This window comes from Parasteatoda tepidariorum, chromosome 5 (assembly GCF_043381705.1).
Source record: "Parasteatoda tepidariorum isolate YZ-2023 chromosome 5, CAS_Ptep_4.0, whole genome shotgun sequence".
Lineage (NCBI taxonomy): Eukaryota > Metazoa > Arthropoda > Arachnida > Araneae > Theridiidae > Parasteatoda > Parasteatoda tepidariorum.
Window position 1 is genome coordinate 38,321,269 of NC_092208.1, and position 24,029 is coordinate 38,345,297.

General features: G+C 26.1%; 1 protein-coding gene across 13 annotated transcripts in view; it reads left to right on the plus strand.

Moving 5' to 3' along the window:
* Positions 1–24,029, plus strand: part of LOC107453525 (potassium voltage-gated channel subfamily KQT member 1) — a 432,066-nt gene that overhangs the window by 199,601 nt on the left and 208,436 nt on the right. For 3 of the 13 annotated variants that reach the window (XM_071181300.1, XM_071181305.1, XM_071181301.1), the window contains exon 1: positions 5,065–5,684. The exons of 4 other annotated variants lie outside the window; for them this stretch is intronic. In XM_071181300.1, coding sequence (XP_071037401.1) covers positions 5,317–5,684 — 368 coding nt within the window. In that variant the 5' untranslated portion in view covers positions 5,065–5,316. Of the gene's footprint in view, positions 1–5,064; positions 5,697–24,029 lie in introns of those variants that run through there. 6 more of the 13 variants (XM_071181304.1, XM_071181306.1, XM_071181307.1 and 3 more) reach the window with 4 other exon arrangements.

Genomic DNA, 24,029 nt, shown 5'->3' on the forward strand with positions numbered 1-24,029 from the left:
ATCTTGCTTTTAATAACCATGTATATATTAAAAATGTATAATGAAATATATATACAACTAAAATCATTTTAAAATAATGTGAAATGCAACTTCTTGAATAATTCACTTATTTGATTTAGAACTATTCTTTCATTCTCACTAATATTCTTAAGGCATCATTACTTTAATTTAGAAATTAAATCATGATATTTAAATGTACATAATGCAATACATTACGCAAAACTGAACTTTATAATTGAATTTTTAAAGCAGAATAAAATGTGATGCTTGAGTTATAATCTGCACTAAAACTGAATACTTTTTAAAAAAATATTAGTTGTGATATTTTATTTCACAATTTTTTAAATTTATGTTATTAAAAGAGCGGAAAGCAATTGGTTCTAACTTTTTTTAAAAACATATTCTTGTGTCATTTCTTTGATATAAGATTGAGATTAAACTAAGCTTTGAATTGCTTTGTGAAATAAATTGACATTTTTGTCAAGAATAAGAGCTGACATTCAAGTTTATATCTTGTAAAAAGTTGAATTTAGTGGTATTTGTTTGATAACTTTGAGCTGTGAATCCTTGCCTAAAATAATAATTTTTTAGGATAAATTCGAAGCTATAACTTCTTCTATGACTAAATTTAACAAGTCAGTCGTTTGATGGTGCAAAAATAGTTTTGTGTTTGCATTGCTATTTAATGAAGCAAAATTGATTTAGTCGTTATTATTTGTTTAATAGATGAACAAAATGAGAACGTTGAGTAATATTCAATAAAACCTGAATTGATTTATTATATTTATTTTATTTGAAAAATATGATTTTTTTTTCTCCACACAGCACATATACATCTCTCTCTCTCTCTCTCTCNTATATATATATAAATTACTTTGGGTATAGTTAATTTCTTTGTAAACATAACCTAATTTAAATTTTTTAAACTCACTGTTATTTTAAAGGAACTCGTTTATTTTCAAAAAAGAATTCAATAAAATAATTATTATAATTAGGAAGAGTATCAATTTTAAAATAAAATGAAACCACGTTTTCATTCTTACGACGTTAAAAACTGAAAAAGAATCCTGTAATATAAGAGCATGTATCGAAAATAATCATAAAATGATTATGTAAAGTAAGTGAGCTATCATACGGTAAGCAAGACGGCAACTGTAAAAACTAGAATTTGAATTGACGCTTTTAAACCTTTCATGATTAAACTGAGAAAAGCCGTTTTGTTAACAAAACAACTTTGAACCGTCAAACATTTGAGAATGTATGTAAAAAAAACTTTAGTTTTTTGTATAAAGACATTTTCTCAATATTTATTACATTTAAGGCCTATCAATTGCACATTTTAAAAGCATTAAATTTATTATATAACACAAATATAATAACATATTTGGTTTTAAATATCAGATGCTAGTTCTGCATTATAAATAGATTGTTTGAAGTAAATGGTTCAGACACTAAGGAAAGAGTAAGTCCTGGAGCTCCTTTACTCACATGTTCAAGATATGATGGAAAGGTGGGGGAGGATGAATAGGTCAGAGTTGAATTTCAAATCATCGTGTGATATTTATTTGGTAAGAGTTCTGAGAGCTCTCATTATTTGATAGTTTTTCAAAGTTTATGATGAATCTTACATAATTCTACTTTCATCCGTGGATTAAATGTATTGATCTCTGTTTTCAATTTACACTATATAAAATCATCAAACTTTACTAATTTTAGTCCGGATGAAATGATTATTGAAACATGAGTTGTTTCTCAAGATTATCTCTGTCCATGACCTACGGAAAATTATTAGAAATTTAAATTAATATGAATTTTTGAATAGCTTTTTTTCATTTTTTTTTGATGATTTTCTGAACATTTTTATTATACCTTCCGGAAATTTCATTTAACTTTAAATAATTACGCATAAATTATTGAATGTAAATAAGTTTATTATAGTTATCCACTTTAAATTATTACACATAAAGTATTGAATGTAAATAAGTTTATTGTAGTTAGCCACTTTAAATTATTACACATAAAGTATTGAATGTAAATAAGTTTATTATAGTTAGCCACTTTAAATTATTACACATAAAGTATTGAATGTAAATAAGTTTATTATAGTTAGCCAAGTTAATAAAATAAAATAAATTATTACAAACTCTTGTCATCTAACCTATTCTTGTTATCTCTAATTAACATAATTAATAAAAGGAAACTAAAGATAAGTTAAGTTTACTTGAGATTTGCTGACACAGGGAATTCTCAAATCTTTTTTCATGCTGAGAAATAGATTAATATTATCGATATTATTGAATCTGATTGAACAATTTATGAATTTATTTTGCTACTTATTACATGGTTCTGATTGTTCGGAATATAAAATTATAAGATCCGCATTATTATTTTTTTTACAATTACACATCTGAGAGCGAAATATTTATACAAAAAATAATAAAATTGAAGCAAATAAGACACAGATAAAATACTTTAATAGAGATAGTTACCATTCTAAGAAGCTTCTAAAAAATAAGCATTTAAATTAAAACATACCTGCACTAGCCTCATTTGAGCGAAGAGCTCACGGGGGTTAAGATTCCACACTTTCGTGATCAATATAATGATGGTTACTTGCTTAGAATCATACACCAACAGATTGGAAGCATCAACTGATCATGGGTCAATTAAATGAAAGCTGGATGGGTTTCAAGCCAATCGTGGGAATGGAACCTTAGCCCTTCCCGATAATAGCTCAGTGTCCTAAACACTGAGTATTGCGGCTCGTTTATTTAATATTATTTACATATTACATGACTTAAAAAAGTATGATAACAAAAGAAATGAAAGCAAACGAAAATAAGGTATATTCATTAAATGTCAACTACAATAGCTACTTGTATAAATGCTCCTACAAAAAAAAATTCTTTTTTTTCTCCATTTAATTTGTATTTATATAGTTTAAGTTTATTCTATAAAATTAGATGTGAGCATCTTGCTTTTAATAACCATTTTTTGAATAAACAGTTAAAAGTTTCTTTATTTATTTTACTTAAAGCAGATAACGAGTCTTAAATCAGTTAATTTGTTACTTAAATATATTTTATTAATAACTATGGGATTTTGATAGTGGCGACCGAACTGTTTAGTGGTCTGGAAATTGATCTCGCATCAGAAAGGTCTTGGGTTTGAATCTTGGACAAGGCATGGATTTTCCGCCCTTTTTTGCACTATCTGTATCTTTAAGGTGGGAGCAACATTGGCGCTTTTAATATAGTGTACCTGAAAGAGTGGTTAACAAATCTGTCCTACTAATTACCTGAATGTCGAGAGTCAATCAGGTGTACATTGGAAGAAAAAATTTTTAGTTTTCGCAGAAAGTTGATTTTATAAGCACTTTCTTCTAAATAGTAATAATGAAAAAAGAATATTTAAATAGTTTGCTTTAAGTAAAAAGAATACCATTAATAAGAGAAATAAAACTAATAATAACAATACATACTCCAGTTTTACTTAATATGTTTATTGATTATAGAATATTTTAGATTAAAGCTTGCAAAAAATAATTTTTTGATCGCTGTTTTTAAAACACGACTTCCCTTACTGCAATATTGGCAATTGTTTCATTAAACTCGTATTTGATGTTTTTATAAAAAGCTTATTGATTAAGAAAAAAAGCAATTTTAACTTACACAAAATAGGCAATTAAAAAGTTTTTGAAGAATTGAATCTCAACTTTTAACCATTCTTACATATAAAAAGTTAAAGTAGTTTTTTTGTAAATACAGAAGTAGAAAAAATAAACAGCCTCTGTGATTAATACAGTATCAAAATGAGAAGAGTTTAATTTTTAGAAATATCATTGCATATTTTTTTCCCCAAGGAAAAAAAATAAGATGTATTAAATGACAATGAAATAGATGTAGGGAATAGAATGCAATAGAGCTAAAATTTTGTGCGAATGTGAAATATAAATCTGACATAAAGAATATTTTTTGAATTTCTGGAAAAGTTTCGCATTATGTCTTCATGTTTAATCATTATCTAATCAATATTTTGCATAATAAAAAAAAAAAAAGGAAAANAAGAAAAAAAGCAATTTTAACTTACACAAAATAGGCAATTAAAAAGTTTTTGAAGAATTGAATCTCAACTTTTAACCATTCTTACATATAAAAAGTTAAAGTAGTTTTTTTGTAAATACAGAAGTAGAAAAAATAAACAGCCTCTGTGATTAATACAGTATCAAAATGAGAAGAGTTTAATTTTTAGAAATATCATTGCATATTTTTTTCCCCAAGGAAAAAAATTAGATGTATTAAATGACGATGAAATAGATGTAGGGAATAGAATGTAATAGAGCTAAAATTTTGTGCGAATGTAGAAGGGAATATGAAATATAAATTTGACATAAAGAATATTGTTGGAATTTCTGGAAAAGTTTCGCATCATGTCTTCATGTTTAATCACTATCTAATCAATATTTTGCATAATAAAAAAAAGAAAATAAAAAAGAAAAACCGCATTCGAGTTACAGAAGATAGTTTGATAGTGAATTACCTATATTATTTCTACTTCAAAACAAATCACTTTAAAAAAATTAATATCCAAGATAATGCAATTCTAATAAAATATTTTAAGACCAATTTTATAATCAATTAAATTTTTTATTAACCAATTTTATTGTTTCGTATAATTGCACTTTACTTGAACTACTGAATAACGCATTCCAAACTTTACATAGAGCATAAATTTCTAATATATATTTTTTTACTAAAATTCCCCATTTTATAAAAGTAAAATAAAGCAATTATTTTTTAAATAGTTACGAAAAATGAAACAATCTGTCAAATTTACTCATATCTTTAGACAATTCAAATCTAATCTTTGGTCGATAAATGAAAACATTAAATACATGCTAAGAACCCGCCCACACTTGACTTTAGAATTACCAATGAGGAGGGGAAAAAAAGATGATTCTTCTCTGGAGACAAAAGTCACGTGATTTATATTTTCTACCCTCCCTATTTTTACCCATCATTCAACTGCAGGAACTTCTTCAATTCATGGCGAAAACAAAAGATCGCACACACCCAACGCTGCCTTGCTGAGAAGCCAAAAGTGAAAACGGAGCCAAATGTGAAGAGAACAGACCTTTCAGAATTAAAAACTTTGCTCACAGAAGTGACATCTGGCGGTGAAGTTGTGCAACTTCAGTGTGTGTTGTTTTGAAAAAAGGAAAAACCCCTTTCGCTATGGTGATGACGGAATGGGGTGGGCTGCAGAGAAAAATAGAATGAGCGGTGTGTCCGGTGTTGAAAACGATGATTAAACTGGATGAGCCGGAGATCATGCAAGGAACAATCCTGCGTCCACATGTCCGGCCGCTCCAACCCGAGGTCCGACTACCCCTCGGGAGGGGGTGGCGGAGGAGGTGAAATTCGAGTGGCCTTTATAGAACTATTTGATCTTGGTGGTAAATTTGACGCCAAGAGAAAAAGATGTAATCAAAATGAACAGGAAGAGAATGACAACTACTGTAAAAGAAGAACATCTTCTTCAAGTGCTCAAGAAAGTCTTCTTAATGGAACAGAAAGCAAAAAGAAAAGGCAAAAGGAAGCGGCATGCCGTAAGAGGCAACAATTCGTCAATAATTTTCTTGAAAGACCACGTGGTTGCAAGGCTATTACCTATCATATGGCTTTGTAAGTTTAATTGTTAGTGAAAATACTCTTTTTTAATATAAGTTCAGTAATTTAAATTCAATATAAATTCTAAATATTTTTAAATTAAAAAAATACAACGTTTTCAAAATCAGTTATAAGAGCCCTTTGACATAAGAATTACAAAAATATTAATTATTCTAATGCATTTGTACAATTCAAAATTAGCAAAAATTTAACTGCTCTGCCTGTTGCTATTGCATGAATGATGAAATTTATTCCATCCTCTAAGCCTTTTCTCTAACTTCTATTGCGGTTAAAATTTATATCCATTTTTTCAAACATATTTAAAACGGCATACTCACAAATGTTTTTTTTAACAGAGATAATTTTTTATATAATTTTAACTGCTATAATTTCTTTAAAATGAACATGTTTTTCTTATTTAACTCATGCCTGTTTTTGAATAGTCATTTCATTTTGCGCATTAGACTTAAGTGATGAATAATATACAATAATTAATTAAAGTCATGGTTTTAAAAATTATTATAAAATTATCCATTTTTAGAATATGATTATAGACTACTTCCGTTATATGATTTCCCTAAACAGACTTGACTATCTTTTTAGACTTTTTAAAACATTTTTTTCATCTTGATTTATTTAGAGTATATTTTAATTAGATTTCCTTTTTCGCAAAAAAGCATTTTCAATATATAAGAATTACATATTATATGTATTATAATTTAACTTGATAATTATTAATGAAAATATTATTATTTTAATAAGAATGATTTTTTTTAGAATTTTAAACGGTAAATAAGAAACACTCCTAACTTTTCTGTAATGGATACAATTATTTTTGTGTACGATTTTGTTTTTAATATTAAGTTACGCCGAAACAATAATAATTAAATTTTTTAATTTTCTTGTACTAAATAAAATAATATTCCTTGATACTTCTAACTTTTTATACATAAAATCGTACAGAAGTGAGCAAAAAGTTTTATGCATTTATAAATTATGATTATATAAATGATTGTGATAATATAAATATATTATGTTTACGTAAATTATGTATGTTACGTAAAGTATGTTAATGATTTTATGCATTTTATTATTTAAGTATAAACGATTCCATTTCTTAAGCTATTAAACTTTCAATTTAATTTAACTTCTTATTTTTTAATTCGAAGAATAAATATTTAGGCTTTGTTTAATATTTTAATTTTAATTAGCATACAAATTTGTTTGCGCCTATCAAGAAAAACATTGAGAAAATAAAACTTAATTAGCTTCGATTGAAATTCATGCATAAAATTTGCAAAGAAGGAAAATTTTTATTTCAAATAATATTTAAAAAAAAATAGTTAAATAAAAACCACTAAATATCATTACGTGAACAATAAAAATAAAGGTAAAAATAAAGTAATTTTGTTTAGTTTTAAATTTAATCTTAATATTTAATAGTATTTTGTTTTTCAATATCATAGAAAAAAAAATCATTTGCATCTTCTAAACTTCACTTCTGAATTCTATCAACTTAAAAAGTGTGCTTGATTCTTAAAACTAAAGGAAACTAACTAATTTTAAATTCTCCTTCCAAATTAGATAGATGATTTTATAGATTTTTTTCATACTTAATGTTTCTTTTTACAAATATTTTAAATAAAAGCAGTATGTTCAGAAAAACTTTGCATTTACGCTAATTATTTTGTTAAACCATTAAACATCGAATGGTTAGATATTTTCTAGTTGTTAAGTATAAGGTACATTACCATTTATAAAAATCAAAATATTGAAATTTTTTTTTCTTCTTTATTATCTTCCATTATCTTCAAATTAATATATAATATTTGTAACTTGACTTCTATGTCTTATAAAAAAATTAATAAATAAAGTTAATGTTAGATAATGTTACAATTTTATTGAGAAAACACATTTTCATTTAAAAAAAACATAAATGGTTTTAATGATAGTTTAACGTAGAATTGAAAAAAAAAAATTTTCGAGAAAAATAATTTATGAAATTTTGACTTTTTAAGATATGGATAATATTTCTGTTTTATGTGTTATTGAAACTTTTTATAAAACTTTTTATAATAGAACGAAAAAGCACTCGATTATTTTGGTAATGCATGCTAAATGAAATTTGTTTAAAAAAGTAATTGCAGGTCATTTTGAAATATTTATAACATGTTGGACTTGATGTTTCTTGAATTTTAAAATTTGCAAAACTTCATTTTATTTGCTAAATAATTTTAATTAAATATGATGAATAATGATAACCATATTAGAAAAGCATAGTTAAAAAATGAAATTTAATAAAATTTTATGTGAATAATTTAGTAACTCAATCATAATGAATGTATGGAATTTAAAACCTCTTAAACAAAAATATAAAGAGATGATTTACCAATTATTTTTCTTAACCAATTATGATTTACCAATTATTGCAAAAATCCCACTTTCAATTTTAAGTAACTTAAATATACTGAACATAATTAATTATATGCATTCATAAATATATTTTTATTTTGGAAGCATTAATCTATAAATATAAATGCAAGATAACAAAACTTTACAATTTGTATTTCCGGAATGAAAACAATTTCAGTAAAAAAATTCGAATTTCTTATGGAAATTGCTTATAAAATTGCGGTTAACACACAATTTTATTTTAATTGATAAAATTTTTACACTAAGGTCGCATTTACTATTTATGTCATTTCGAAAATGTATAGTTTTTCAATTTTTAGTGATTCTAATATTAACATTCAACAAAACTCTCTACTTTTTATGATTCAAGCTAATGTGTGAGATTTTATTTCGACATTTTCTTTTTTTTTTCATAACAAAATTTTATTTATTTAACTGATAAATCAAAAATAGAGTAAGAAATTTTGAGCTTGCGAAATATGTTTTTCTTTGCTTACAATTTTAGCCTCCAAGTACATATATATAGATTTTTAATTATTTAAAATTACATTTTTCTTCATGAAATTTAGCAAAGCGTTTTTACTTGCATTATTAAATATCATAACAACATTTGCAATTTTACTGTTTTTGCTGCTTTATAGCAGTACTTATTTATTTTTCTTTGCTTTTCTTCTTTGCTTTTAATTTTATTTTTTTGCCTTTTTATTTTCTATTTCTATTTATTTTTTTTCATGTTTTTTTTTTTAAAACTATTGTTTACCTCCAAAAAAAGGCAATTTTGAAAATAATCATCCTATAATTTAATCAGTGTTTACTAAAAGAACTTTAGCGAAATATTTTACTAAAAATCTTCTTTTCAAGTATTTGCATCTCATGTGAAAAAATTTCTTTGTATACTGATTGTTTAAATGTATCTTTTTAGTGTAACACATTTATCTCTAGTTCTAAAAACCTCAATGCTAATTTAATCAGTGTTTACTGAAGGAAAACAGTTTTCTACAAAAATATTTCACTAAAAATATTTTTTTCAAGTATTTGAGGCTCATATGAAAAAATGTCTTTTACTTGTCTGATAATTTATTTCATGCAACAAATTATTTCTACCTCTAAGACCCTCAATGATAATTTAGTCAGTATCCTCTGATTGAAAATAGTTTTTTAACGAAATATTTTACTAAGAATCTCTTTTCAAGTATTTTCAGCTCATTAGGAAAAAAATTCCACATCCAACAAATTTATTACAAAATTCCAACAAATTTATTTCATGAGTATTTTCTATATAACAAAATATATTTCGACCTCCAAAAATCTTAGCGTTAATTTAATCAATGTTCATTGAATTGTTCATTGAATGAAAACAGTCTTCTACCCAAATATTTCACTAGAAATATTTCTTTTCAAGTATTTGAGGAAACATATATATAGAAATAAAGGCAACAAGTAAATGAAGAAAACACTCATATGAAGAAAACAAGTTTTTTCATGTTCTGAATGAAAATACCGAAACATTTCACTAAAATTCGTCTTTTCAAGTATTTGAGTCTTACTTGAAAAATAATTCTTTTTTTCCTAGTCTAATGATTTATATCATGTATTAAACAATAAATTTATCTCTATCTCGAAAAACCTTGAAAAATTAAGTAGTAGGGAAAAGTTTTTTGAATCAAATTTTATATAGAAAAGGCAAAAGTAAAAACAATTTATTTGATGAGAAGAAAAGATAGAATAATATCTTGTTATGTCATTTTGTCAATTTAAACAATACAAATTTTGATCTAAAACTATGATTAGTTTTTATCATACATATATTAATTCAATTTGTGTATTTTATAATAAACTATATCTATAATATACATACACGTTTTTGAGCAATTAATTACTTTTACTTTTCAATTCTTAAATTACTTTTCTTCGTGTATTGCTCACTAACCTTTAATCTTAATCTTAGCAAAAATATTCTGCTTTTTGTCTTAAATTTTCTTGTATGTTTATATTGGTGCTTAATTTAGTAATTAAAGACATTATTGAAAAGTAAATTTCCTTTTTTATATTTTGTTCATTTGATTTTTAATGAATGAAAAAACATTTCAACCTTCACAGAACAACATTTTTACTGTATATAAACTTAAATATATTTCAGATATTTCATATCATATTCATACTGTGATAAATTTCACAGAAAATTGATGCTTTTATTGTTAAATAAATATGTCTCGCTTTAGATTATTTCAAAAATATTACTTAATTATAATTTTCATTAAAATGCTTTTTTCGTAAGTACTTCAGCAAATATATGAATATGATAATATTACTGTAACATATGCTATTACTGTTGTAATATATGATAATATTGATTTATTTTAAGAAATTTTATTCATGTGTTTATATTTTATTTTAGGTAAGTACTAAAGTATTTCATCTTCTCACTTCTTTCAGATATGGGTATGTCACATTTAAAAATTGCATGTTATATTTAAAAATTGCTTCATGTTATTGTTATAAGTTTTGTAAATGTATGTCTTTGTTTAAATATACTGTCCCGGTAAGACTACATTTGTGTTAAATAGCAAGATTTGATTTTGTATTTTGTTAGAAAGTCAAATAGTCTAAATAATATGTGTTCAGAATTGTAAAGTTAAAAGCTAAAATAAATATTAAAAATTGCAAGAAATTTAAATCTTCACTATATATTTTTTCAATTTAAAAAGAATTGAGTATCTAAAAATTGAAACTCAATGTATACTTTCATGTTAAATAGTTCAAAAACGTTAAAATTTTTTTACGTGTGTGCTTTTAATACTACAAACATATTTATCTGAAATTCTTAATTTGTAAAATACATCTTAGTTAAAATTTTCTTCAGTCGTGCATTATGACGGTGTGAAGAATAATTAAATCGCATTTATAAATTCACAGTCATATTGTAAATGAAATACATTATATAATGGAAATGCTATTTTTACATAGTTGCTTTTAGAAATCCTAACTAAAACGATGTTCACTAGTTTTGATTAATTGAACCATAATCAAAAAAAGAAAAAAAAATCACTCGTAAAATTATATTTTCCTGCTTTAAATGTTTATATGAATATCTAAATTAAAATAAAGCAAATTTGGTTTTATCTGCTTTAGGTGTTTTTCCATTTTGATTCAATGTTTTAATTGCTAATTTACTTCTTTGTCTCTCTTGTTTTAAAAATTGGATTCATTTTATGATTATATTTCTTAAAATTATACGTTATTAATTTATTTTATTCTGCAATATTCCTTTAATTTAAAACTGTAAAACAGTGTATGTTAAATGGAGTGAAAAGGTATAGTAGTTTCTGTTCCAGTTAAAAGAAATCCAGTTAAAGTTTCTTAGTTAAAAAAATATTTTTAGCATAATGTCATTAGTATAGTTTTAATCTCTATTTTCATTGTCAAATTTTATTTAATATTGCTTTCCTTACAAAATATGTTTTGTAGCTTTATAAAGAAATAAATTGGTTCAAATTTAAAATTCAACATAAAGAATATTCTGTTTTACAGATATTACATAGTTGTGAAGTTATCTAAATAAATTTTGCGAAATGTAGGTCATCATGATAAGTCTAAAAGTATATAATTATGACTTTTAATATAAAATTAAGTAACAGATAATATAAATTTATTAGTTTTTAATGTAAAAATAAAATGCTCAAAAGTGAAATTAAACTATGAAGTAATTTGTACAAATTAATACTTTTGTTAGTTTCGTTAGTATTAAATTTTAATTGTTTTACAGTTTGTATTGTTATAATAATTCATAAATATGTTCACGTAAAAATGCATTCGGATATATTTTAAACATTTTCAGGTATTTTTTTCATTCGAATAAATAATGCAAGTACTTTCAGAAATATGCGTGGATAAAAGCGAACAGTAGCAAAGAAATTCTACGTTTCAAGTATTCATATTCTTCAAAAATGGTAAAAATTGAAAGGATTAACGTCTAAAAATAAATAAAATAGAAAAGATGAAAGTCAGAAAAATTCGATAAATCGAGACAACCATTTCGTTGTATGAAGTATATTTCGAATGTCATTTAACGCACCGATAAAAATATTCATTATAGGGGGAATTTGACGTAAATATACTTCATTTTAAGGGAAGATTTTACATTACCGAAGTTATTTTTTTCACACAGATATAAAAATATAGAAAATTTATAACTGCTCCCTATCTTTTGGCCTCACCATACCTACTATTAAATTTTTGGCTCAACCTCTTATGAATAAAATCCCCCCAAGAATTGGTATCATTGAATATAAGTTTGGATAGAAGTTTCCATGAAATATCTAAAAATACTGCACTACTTCTGAGGAAACCGCTTTCTAGAATTGGATATTGAAGACTTTCTGTCGAAGAAAGTAGTAGAAGAATATGCTCTTTCATACTGGATCTATTTTTAAGAAACAAATAGAAAACTCTACCAGTTTCTTTTATTCAAAGAAACTTCTACTTTTTAGAACTGAAAAATGTAGAAATTATATTTCACTGACTGCATTTAATGGATATGTTACTTATAATAGCCCAAAACATATTTTAATAAATAAATAATGGTGTGTGACGAAAACATATAAAAGAGATGAAAGATGAATGATAATTAAATGTTCAGGTTCAACTTATAACACATTAAATAATTTTTTCTTCGTGATAAGTTATCATCAGTTAATCCTGGTACGTAACTTAAAATCAATTTGAAAATAAAGCAAAATAAAAATTATTAACAATTTAAAGGATAATATATGCAAGGGGTGGCCAAGCTCTTCCATAGTCGAGCCATTTTTCAAAATTTGAAATTTTTCGCGAGCCGCAATTAAATACGTATTTAAAAGATATGCAGAAAAGGTATTTTTTTTACATAAATTACATTTATTGAGAACATATAAGTAAAAGTTCAAAATATGTGTATTGAATTTAAATATTAAAAATTAAGCACATTTACTTTACTTCTCCAGATAACTTTTTCAAATTTGGTGAATAATTGGTGACAGCATTTCTCAGTAATTCTTTGAGATGCTGGTTAGTTAATACTGATCGGTGTTTGAATTTTCCGAATTTTAAAGTGGGATAAAGTGATTCACATAAGTACGTTGTTCCGAATATTGAAATAATTCTACAATCAACCTTTTTTTAATTCAGGATTCTTCGATACTAGTACAAATGTCCGAAATTCAGTCAACTTATATTTTAATTGTAGAGCTTGATCTTCTTGCACATCTCTATTAATTCTAATTCTCCGGATGCTTTTTGTATCATAATTATATTGAAAATGAAAAACTCACCTTGAATTGAACAACGTTGCACTTAGTCTCTCATATTTGTTCTCAGTAATTTAAAAGACATTTTGAAACATATACGGAACGATAATAATTTTTTAAAATATAATAGCATAAAAATTTAAAATGAACTCGGGTACATTCATCGAGAGCCGCAAATAATCCTTGAAAGAGTCGCATGTGGCTCGTGAGCCGCAGATTGACCATCTCTGATATATGCTACTCAAAGCTGTCTTTAGGAATGTATGTAACTTTTAAAGTAAAATAATTTTTTGTTACAAAATATATATTGAATAATATGCACGTGCATAACTTTTTTTATAGAAGTATTTTGATACCCGACGACTTCATTAAATCAATTGTGACTAAAAAATCCTTTTTCTGTTTTTATATAAAAGAAAACTACTTTCTCTTTCTAAGATCGTTTGAGTTTTCTTTCTATATCAAATTAAACAGGCGTTACGATAATTTAAAAATATTATTTTTTGTTATTACATTTTTTGTTATTACATTTTTTGTTATTACAAAAATTTAAGTTGTTTTTAGGGATTTGAGGTTTATTTTAAGTTGACTGCAAAAAAACCTTTAAAACCTACCTTCCAAGGATTTTAATCAGTGTGTCACACTTGATGCTGTTTGGAGGTTGATGGAAATTTAACCAACCAGCTTATAGAAAATGTTTTTGAGGTTCACATATTTTTTCTAAGTTGATAACCGAAGACTTCATTAAGTCAATTTTGACTGAAAAAATCTTCTTTCTGTTTTTCTATAAAAGAAAACTGTTTTGTCTTTCTAAGACCGTTTGAGTTTTGTTTCTATATCAAATTAAACGGAAGTTATGATAATTTAAAAAAAAAATTTTTTTGTTATTACATTTATAATTGCCCTTACAAAAATGTAAGTTGTTTTTAGGATTCATTTGAAGTTGTTTTCAGGTGTTAAGATGGATTTGAGGTTTATTTTACGTTGTCTGCAAAAACAACCTTTAAAAATCAACCTTCCAAGGATTGTAATCAGTGTGTCACACTTGAGGTTGTTTTGAGGTTGATGGAAATTTAATCAACTTATAGAATATGTTTTTGAGGTTCACAGATTATTTTTTCTACACATCAAGTAGGTTAATATATTTTTTGTGTGAATAATTTCACACAATTTTAAATAAAAGTGTTGCTGTAGTGTACATGAGATTTATTTTATGAGGTGTAAATGGGGTTTAAATTGAGATTTATGGATGAGGTTATTTTTGATGCAGAATATATCCTCATTTTCTACCCTTGGTATATTTTTGCACCTAATAACCTCAAATTAGCCTCAAAAGTGCTTTATTTTATAGTAAGGGTATGCCTGCTTTGTCCTTTTCTTCAAAGCAATATTTATTTTTAATTGCAATACCTTAAAATATTTTATTTAATTAATTATCTCAAAAAATCTATGTAATTTTTTTAGCCAATAACATCAAAATATGATAAAAAACAATCAGAAATATGGCAAAATTTACAAAGAAATGTTGGATATATTTAATTTGTGTGAAGTCTAATTCCAGAATACAAAATGTATTATATAATTGTTATATTTGCACTTTATTAGTATTATATTTGAAACTTAATAAAATATCATTTGAAGAATATTTGCTTGAAAAATTTGAGTTCAAAAATTTAAGAGAAAGAAAAGGTGAAAAAAGTCTGTTTTAATGGCGAAAAATTATTTTTAAGTACTAAAAATATCAAATTTTTATATACCAGGTTCTAATTTTATTGTCTTCAAGCAGTTTATTATTTGTATCAAATGTCATTTTTTAAGTATTTAACATCTTTACATATACATTTTAGATAAGAAAATATTTATTCCTTCATTTTTAAAATTTTTGTAAGTTACAGTCTTATGCTCTGAAGTATTTAAAAACTTAATAAATTTTTTAAAAGCCATATTTATTAAAAATGTGTTTTTAAGAAAAAAGACTACAATTACAGAATTCTCTGTGTCTCTCATATTACTGTAGTCATATCAGCAAATTTTACTGGACAATTATGGGGGGGGGAATGATAGTGAATCTTCTCCATACTGAGAGGAGGGTGTTGAAAAGTAAGACGTTGAGAAAGAACTCTTCACTCTTTCTTTTATTCTTGTGATTTTGTACCAGCTGTGAAAAGATTTTTCTTTTTTAAGTAGAAAAATGAATGAGTGAAGATTAAAATTAATTCTTCAGGTGGAAAAACCGCTAAACTAAATAACCATATTATTTTGCTTAACCTCTTCACTTCTGAAAGTATAAAAGAATATTGCAAAAAATATTTTACAGTTTCGAATTTCTATTTTGCTGCCATAAATCATAATAAGATAAACAAAATATGATTTATACTGCCAGGACGATTAATAATTTAAGGTACACCTACGTGGACAGGTTTTACTGGTTTTTTATGATTTTTATGGACATAAATGGTTATTTCCCTGTTCTCTTCAGAATTCAGGTAAAAAATTATTTAGTGCTTAGAAATTAAGAATTGTTTACAGGACAGACTATCTAAATTGTGTAATAACTCTCGGGAAGAACTGATTTTTCATGTTACCTTAGTAATTCTCAGTCTTAAAATGGTGTTCCAATCGTAATTTTTGTGAAGTAAGCCGTTCTTGTCTGAATATGTTGGTCTCCCTTGCTCAAGATATGCTTAAATCAAATCAAGTTAAACACATTTATTTTGATTGAAATGCAGGAATGAAATAACCGTGAAGCGAATTCTCTCCCTAAATCTAAGTTTCAAAAACAATTTTTTTATTTCCAGAACACAGTTTCCACATTAATATAGCAAATGTAAGTAGATTAGACGAAATGTGGGCATTTTTTGCTTATTTTGAGGTGAATTCTTTGGTAATTATATAATGCTAGTACGACTTATAGCATATTGTATTGTTTGGGTGACTCAGGTACTAAAACGTCCACCTCCCAATGACGTGAACTGGGTTCGAATCCCAACGATGGCTGGTCGATATGAATTCCGCACCCGGCTCTCACCGATCACAGTGCTATGAAAATATCTTCAGTGGTTGAAAGATTTTAGCTTAGAGTCCCCTTAACGTCAGGCCAAACGTGGGGTGTTTACGCGATATTCCTCTACTTGTAACTTAAATGCGGGCTAGTTCCATTAAAACGTCCTCCACGAAGGTAAATTTCTCCCGATGCTTAATACAGAAGCTCCCTTGTTTTCTGGATTGGGTTCCAAATTACAAGATTCCGGAGTTAAACTTTGGCGGTCGCAATCTCAAAATTGGATCGGCTGTTCAACGACGTTTAAAAAATAAAATAGAATAATGTACTTCCTTAGTTAAATGCTTAATTTATTTGTAATTATTGATGTAAAAATCAAGATATAATATTTATACATTTAAAAATGCATTTTTATAGTGCATCTTTATAATTTGCATTGGCAGAAAGAATGAACTTGATGGTTGGTTAAAAGCAGTTACCAATTGTTTATTTTAAGTGGAAAAAGTATTATAGATTGATTTCCTAAACTATGTTTATCCATTTTGCTACTGTTCATGAAAACACGGAAAGAGTTAAAATTTTTTTATCGACATTCCTATATTAATAACAACTATTCACAAGACAAATGAAGCAGTGGAATGTTCATTTTCGGAAACGCAACGACTGACGTAGTTATGACAAATGATAGATCTAACAACATCTATTATTACTTCTTCTGTTGTTGATATCTAACTAAAACTACTACAATATCTTGTTCATTATGACATATTTTTCGAACGTAATAATCTGTGACTAGATTAATTTTGTTTTGGTTTCTTATTGGGTAAAATTTGTAATTCCTACATTAAAACTTAAGAAACAAAAAAAAATTTTAACAGCATATTTTTTTTAAATAAAATAACATACTTTTTAAATTATATTTAATGGAGTTATTCTCTCATACCGTTTAGAGTTTTAGACTTCTGTTTATAATAAAATATTGTTCAAATTACCTCAATTTTAAATCTTTCTTTATTTCTTGGAAATCTATACAATCATGGTTAGTATCTAATGTGAAATTGGTTACCATTATGGTAATCTAACCTGATATTACTAACCGATTTTTTTGGAATATTTTAATTTTTTTTTAATAATTTAACAAAATAAGATGATTTTACCTGTTGTCCCTTACATGTTAAATTAAAAATTGGGCAAAATGCTTTTAACTTTTTGCACACCCTCTATGAATGCATAAATTTGCCTAAAATTAGAATTACAAGCATCGCAAGGATAAAAGTTAAGTTCAATAAATAAAGTTAAATTGAGTAAGGAAGGAAAAAATAATATTACATAAACATGCGATCTTATCGGTATTGCAATGAAGTACTACAATTTCTGAGACACAGACAGCATCTCTTTTGCATATTTTTCAAACTTTTGAAACGTGAATTAATGTAAGTATCTTATGCTAAACATTTACTTGAAAAAAAAATCATTATTTGAAAAGATATATCTTCTTCTTCTTCTTCTTTATAGGCACTACAGCCGGTTATTGGCCAAGGCCATCCCGATCAGTTTACCGCTTCTAGATCTTATAGAGGCTATATTTCTCCATCTATTGACTTCCAAGTCATTTAACCACTTCTCAACTCAATCTCTCACTCCCTCTCTCCCTCTCATCTCTTTTCGTTTTTCCTCTGTTATTTGAAAGGTTATTTTTAACATGATTTTTATCACTATATCGAAATACATGTCCTAGCCACCTTATTTGAGAAACCTTAATCATTTGTACTATGTTAGGTTCTTTGTATTTTGATTGTAATTCATGGTTGTAACGAATTCACCAGGTTCCGTTTTCTCTTACTGCAAAAACAATTTCTTAATTTTTTTCTCTCGAAAGTCATCAGTTTTTCCTCGTCTGCTTTGTTAATTTCGCAGCAATTGCTGCCCTATAAGATTATGGTTTCACTAGTGTCTTGTACAACTGTATTTTCGTATCACAACTTATGTTTGATATGTATATCACTCTACAAAATTATTATTCATAAAATGAAAAAAAAACGTCAAATGTGTTACAGTTGTATTTAATTCCTATTTCTTCCATTGGAAGTTGTGTAGAGGCAGTGTTGGCATGTCTATACTACCCCCAACACCATGCGTCTAACTATCTCCAACACCATGCATCTACACTAGTCCCATGACGATATGTGTTTGTTTCTGCCTAATCAAGATTTATTGACACTATATGGAGTGAATTTTAATATCAAATAGGTGAAACAATGACCATTTTTTTGTTCAAAATTTTGAAAATAAAATGTACTGATAAAGGAGAAAAGAAAAATGGGTACTTTAAAAGTCTTCTTTTACAAATTTCTATAAAAGTATTCACAGTATGAATACAACATCTGCACATGGAAGGGTACACCAGTGATACCAACTTACCATATCTCACTAGATAAGATTTGAATGATTAATAAAAATTTACTTAAAATGTCCACTATAGCCCGATGTCGACACTTGCCCCATTCTCCACTATCAATATGTATTACCAGAAATAATGGGAGATAAATTTTTCTGCTTTAAATGAAAATATAAAATAAATTATTTATCTATCTTATTCGTAAAATAATGTAATGCAGCAAATAAAGAAATATACAGTATTTAAAAAAAAAACGTGGTATAAACTCTTAAAAGATAAAAGCGAAAATTATACAGTTTTTTTCTTCTTCAAAAAAAGACATATTTAATGAAAACTTGTTCCAGTAAAAAAATGTCGATGTTCCTTTTCATAACGTGCTAAACTGTTCCCTTCATATATTTCTTACCCGTTTTTATTTTTCTTATTAGTTTTTCACTAATAAAAATGCCTTTATTTAGGCTGCCGAAGTATTGATTGTCAAGGAATTGCTGGTTTGTTTTTATTGAGTTTGTTTATTGTTCCTAAGGTTTATTTATTTATTTTTACGGTATGGTAATTATGATGTTTTACTTTATAACACAGCGTTCACAATTTGTTCCTTCCCAATTTTTAAACAAATAGTTAAATGTAGTATAATTATTATTTTTTCTTTGTTCTACTATAACCAAATACAATGTTTTGTTTACAATTATGCATTTAGTCATTTTGCTGTTTTTCATCATGTTACTGTTTATTACTTATACTATGATTATAAATATGCATACAAAATACCGAGTTAAGCAAAAAAAGAGACACGCCCATTTGCATTGGCCCACAAATTGTCTTGTAGCTATTTGATAAACATTATTTCTGGACGATTAAGTAAAAATCAAATATAAGAAGCTAGCTATTACCCTAGATTTCTCATGTATGAAAACAGAAAAAATTCATAAAATGTTTAGATTTGTGATTTTTTTTAAGTTTGTTCTACAGTTCTTGCAAATAAAACTTATATACAACTATATAATCATTATTATAAACTATTTATTTGATTGTAAATAGCTAATCAATAAAATTGGTGGAATAATAATCATTGCATAGCTTAGTTCCATGCTTGATTTGATACGAAAGTAATTTTGTATTTTTTATGAGCACAACTAATTTGTATATTTTCTATCTATTAGCTGAATAAAGTAGTATATTTTGGAACTAATTGCAAAATTGTATTTGGTATGCATTATTATTACTTCAGTTAAAAAAATCTAGCTGTTATTTTAAATCTTTTTCGATACATACAAAATGATGAAGCTTTAAAACGAAATAGTTCTTGCGAAAAAGAAATTTTAATGGAAATGATTATCCAAAATACTCCTTTTTCTTTTGTGTGTATTTGAATTTCATAAAAATCAATGTTGTTTGTTTTTTTAAAAAGAAATCAGACGAATTAGTTAAAACTTTAGAATCCAGGCTGACTTAAAACCTATACATATTTTTTGCAATCTCTATTCATAATTTTCTTTCATAAATTCCACTTTTTTTTTCAAACTAGCAATTTTACATTTCGCTTTTATGCAAAATGTTTTATCGATATTTTCTATTTGACTTACTTTTTAAAACCAACATCGGCATACGTTTTTATTCACGCAAGCTTCTCCAAACGCTACTACACGCTATTAGTGTTTGGTTTTACTTGGCAATCAAATGCTACTTGGAAATCCATAGAACTATTTTTAGATAAGGGTTGTTATTTACTAATATTTTATTCAAATCATTATGATGCATCTTGCTGTTTTTTCAAGTTATTTTACAAACAACATTCACAAAAAAACCACGAAAATTGCTGACAATTTAGGCTATGTAATTACCACAACGATGTGATATTTACTATTAGTTGAAATTCAGATGTTATTGACTTAATGTAAATAAGTATTAACATTTTTAAAATAAGTGTTGCAAAAAGTTTTTGTTTTTTGAACTAAGAATGCACGCTATATTTTTGAAACTTAAAAAAAAAGTGTGTTGTCCTAAATATTTTGCTTTTTTGTAATTTTCAAAATTATACTTAGTAAAAATGTTATGTTTAAATTTTAATTTTTTGGATCAGGGTATTTGTGCTTAAATTTGTTTGCTGTTATTATTTGAAAAAGAATTGAAATTTATAAAATCAAAATTGAAATTGCTTATTTTTATTTTTAGTATTTTTTTAAAGAAATATTTTTACATTTCACTCTGGCAATAATTATGAAAAATTTAAAATCATAAATTTCATGGTTGTTTTCTTAGTAGATTTTGTGTTATATACTTTTAAAGTTGAAAACAATTATAAAAACTGATAATGCCTTTAAGTTTTAAGTATCACTTAAACTTCACTGTAAAAAATGAACATTCAAATTTCACGAAATTTTCGTTTTTGACAAAATCGTTTCCTAACATATGTCCAAGCAAATATTTCGTCAAAGTGATGAAGTAACTATCGTCATTTCTTCGAGGAAATTAATTTCGTCAATAGTAATGTTTCGTCATTCTACTTTCACCAAAAGAAAAAAAAACCGTGTGACACACATACTGCCTCATGCTATCTAATCGGTGGAATAGTTTATCAATTTTCCGAGTCCACCGTAGAGGTGGATCAAAATCGCCCCAACAACACAAGGACAGATAGAATGGAGAGGAACATTACGTCCATGCCCGAAGCTGGATTTCAACCTGGAATCTTCCTGCTATGACCACCATACAACCAGGTAGTCTTACTTCGTCATTCTAGTTTCGATCGTCTCGTCATCGGTCTAGTTAATATTCTCCAACAATGCACTGCGATGAGGTCACGGTTAAGAAAACATTATCGTCTTAAATTTGTGAATTCGCGTATCGTCACAAATCAGGTGATTTTGTGACGAAATGATTCTCAAAATTAATTTTAGATATAGCTTTTAATTAAGCTAGAGCTTTATTTCTGAGAGTGTTTACAAAGAAAGATTAATCCAAGTCTTGTATTTACTTTAATTAAAATAAAACCACAATTTTTTCAGCACTCTCTACCCCCTTTAAATAAGGAGTTTCGATTTGAAACCTACCAGATATACTTCTTTATCAAACTAAAAAAGAGTAATTTTGTATCAGAATCTGAATTGGTTACAGCATTTCAAAAGCAAAAAGGATATTCTACAAAATATCAATAGAAAAATGTCAATAGAAAAATATCAGTACAAACATTTAATTCAGAAGAGAGCTATAGAAACACTAAAAATAAAACAATCATTTTATATGTATTTATGGCTTATTAGTTGTAAAATATATTAAAGTATTATATACTAATTTAGGTATTCAGACGTTCCATATTTTTTTTTGTTCTAGCTTTATAAAAGACTTTATAAATGATTAAAAATATGAGTACGCTTTATAAATGATTAACAATATGAGTTAAGAATGAGTATTTGAGTATTTTAAAATAAATTAATTGTACAAATATTCAATAACTTATGAGAATTAATGTTACAGCATTCTAATTACTTTTTTTGTCACAATAAATAAAATCTGAATTAAAGTGAAAATATCTGAATTAAAATTGTATGAGTAAAAACAAAAACAAAAAATATCAGAATATGAATCAGTAAAAAAGATGAATTAAAGTGAATAAACAAAATTTGAATTAATTGCTATCCATTTTCAATACTTCAAGTGACAAATAATTAACGTTTTAATTAAACAAATACTGTATTTTTTGTCGATCCAATTTATTTTAAAGAAGAATTGATTTCAATGAAAGTGAACTTCAAAGAAGAAAAAGTAAAATTTTAGGATTTATATTTTTTATGACGACCGTGACTTCTTAATCTCCCAATATTTGGATTACATTTAAGATTTATTACGCCGTTAGCATTTAATGATACTTTATAAGACAAATTGTATTTATTTTGACGTTTTCTGCGTTTATACATTTACCATTCCTGCAAAAGGTGCTCTCTAAATGATTTAGATGAAAAATGTTGCTTGAAATAAAATTTTGAAGTTAGATTAATGAATATGTTTTGAATTGTAAAAAGTAAAAAAAAATATTATAAATAATATATTTGATTTTAAAAATAAATCATGAAAACCTTCTCAAATACATACTGAGAAAGGTACACGATTACAGTATTAGAATTTTCATTCTGAAATTAAGGTAAAATAACAGGTAGCAGTCTTTTCATCAAATAAACCGTAAAGTTTACGGTGAAAAACTTTTTTTCATTTATTACAGTTTTGAAACCGTTTACTACTAAAATGGTTAAGAAACCATAAATTGAAAAATATACTGTTTTTTTTACCATTTACAACTATCATGGTCTCAAAACCACAATAAAGAAAATTCACTGGACATTAGAAATTAAATGGTGTGTCTTATCAAAGGAATCGAAGATTGTTTTTTAATTGGTTTGTTTTTATTTATTACAGACATATTTAGTTAATTTCTACGCTCCCTCTTATATACCCAAGAATTAAATTCTAGTTTTAACAAAAATTTCTTGTAGCTACAAATATAACCACCATTTCTTGATTTAAGTACATTTTAGAATATAAAGATAATATCGGAATTGATATCCGCACATGAATTAGTGTATGTAACTTTCTCGCACCTGTTCATACCAATCTTGGTATATTTTTCTTACATAAAATATTTTGGAATAAGTTATATTTTCTTGGTTGCAAAAGGTATTTAAAAATGAAAGATGGACTTTCCATGAAGTTTATGAACCAGCATGAATAAAAAGTACTCACAATCGATGCAAGGTACATTTTCGTGATCTTTTACATTATATGAATGGCCTCCTTATTCAATATCAATAGATTTTTTTCGTTTTATATATTTCGTAGACAAGAGTTTCTGCTGAATCAGCGGTTCCCAAATGGTGTTCCACGGAGCCCTGGGGTTATACGAAAGGGTGAAAGAGGTTCCGAGAGCAAGAACTTGCTTTTACCTTACAGTAATGGTTTTTGAAGTCTGCATTTATAACCTTTATTTATTTATCATTTTAGTTCTGTTTATAAAATTAGAATAAAATATCAATGAGAAAAAAATGAAAAGAAAATTACAATTATTTCTTTTCGATAAATTATAAAAATCTTGAATGAATATCTTGAATAAATTTATGATAAACTGAACTAGTGTTTTTTACTTGTGTTAATTACTTTTATATACTTTGTTTTAGATTGTTTTTATATAGTACCGGGAAGAAAGTTTGATAATTTTGGATTCTAAAACCGAAAACATTTGCATTCCCTAAATTTTATCCTTGCTCAAGGAA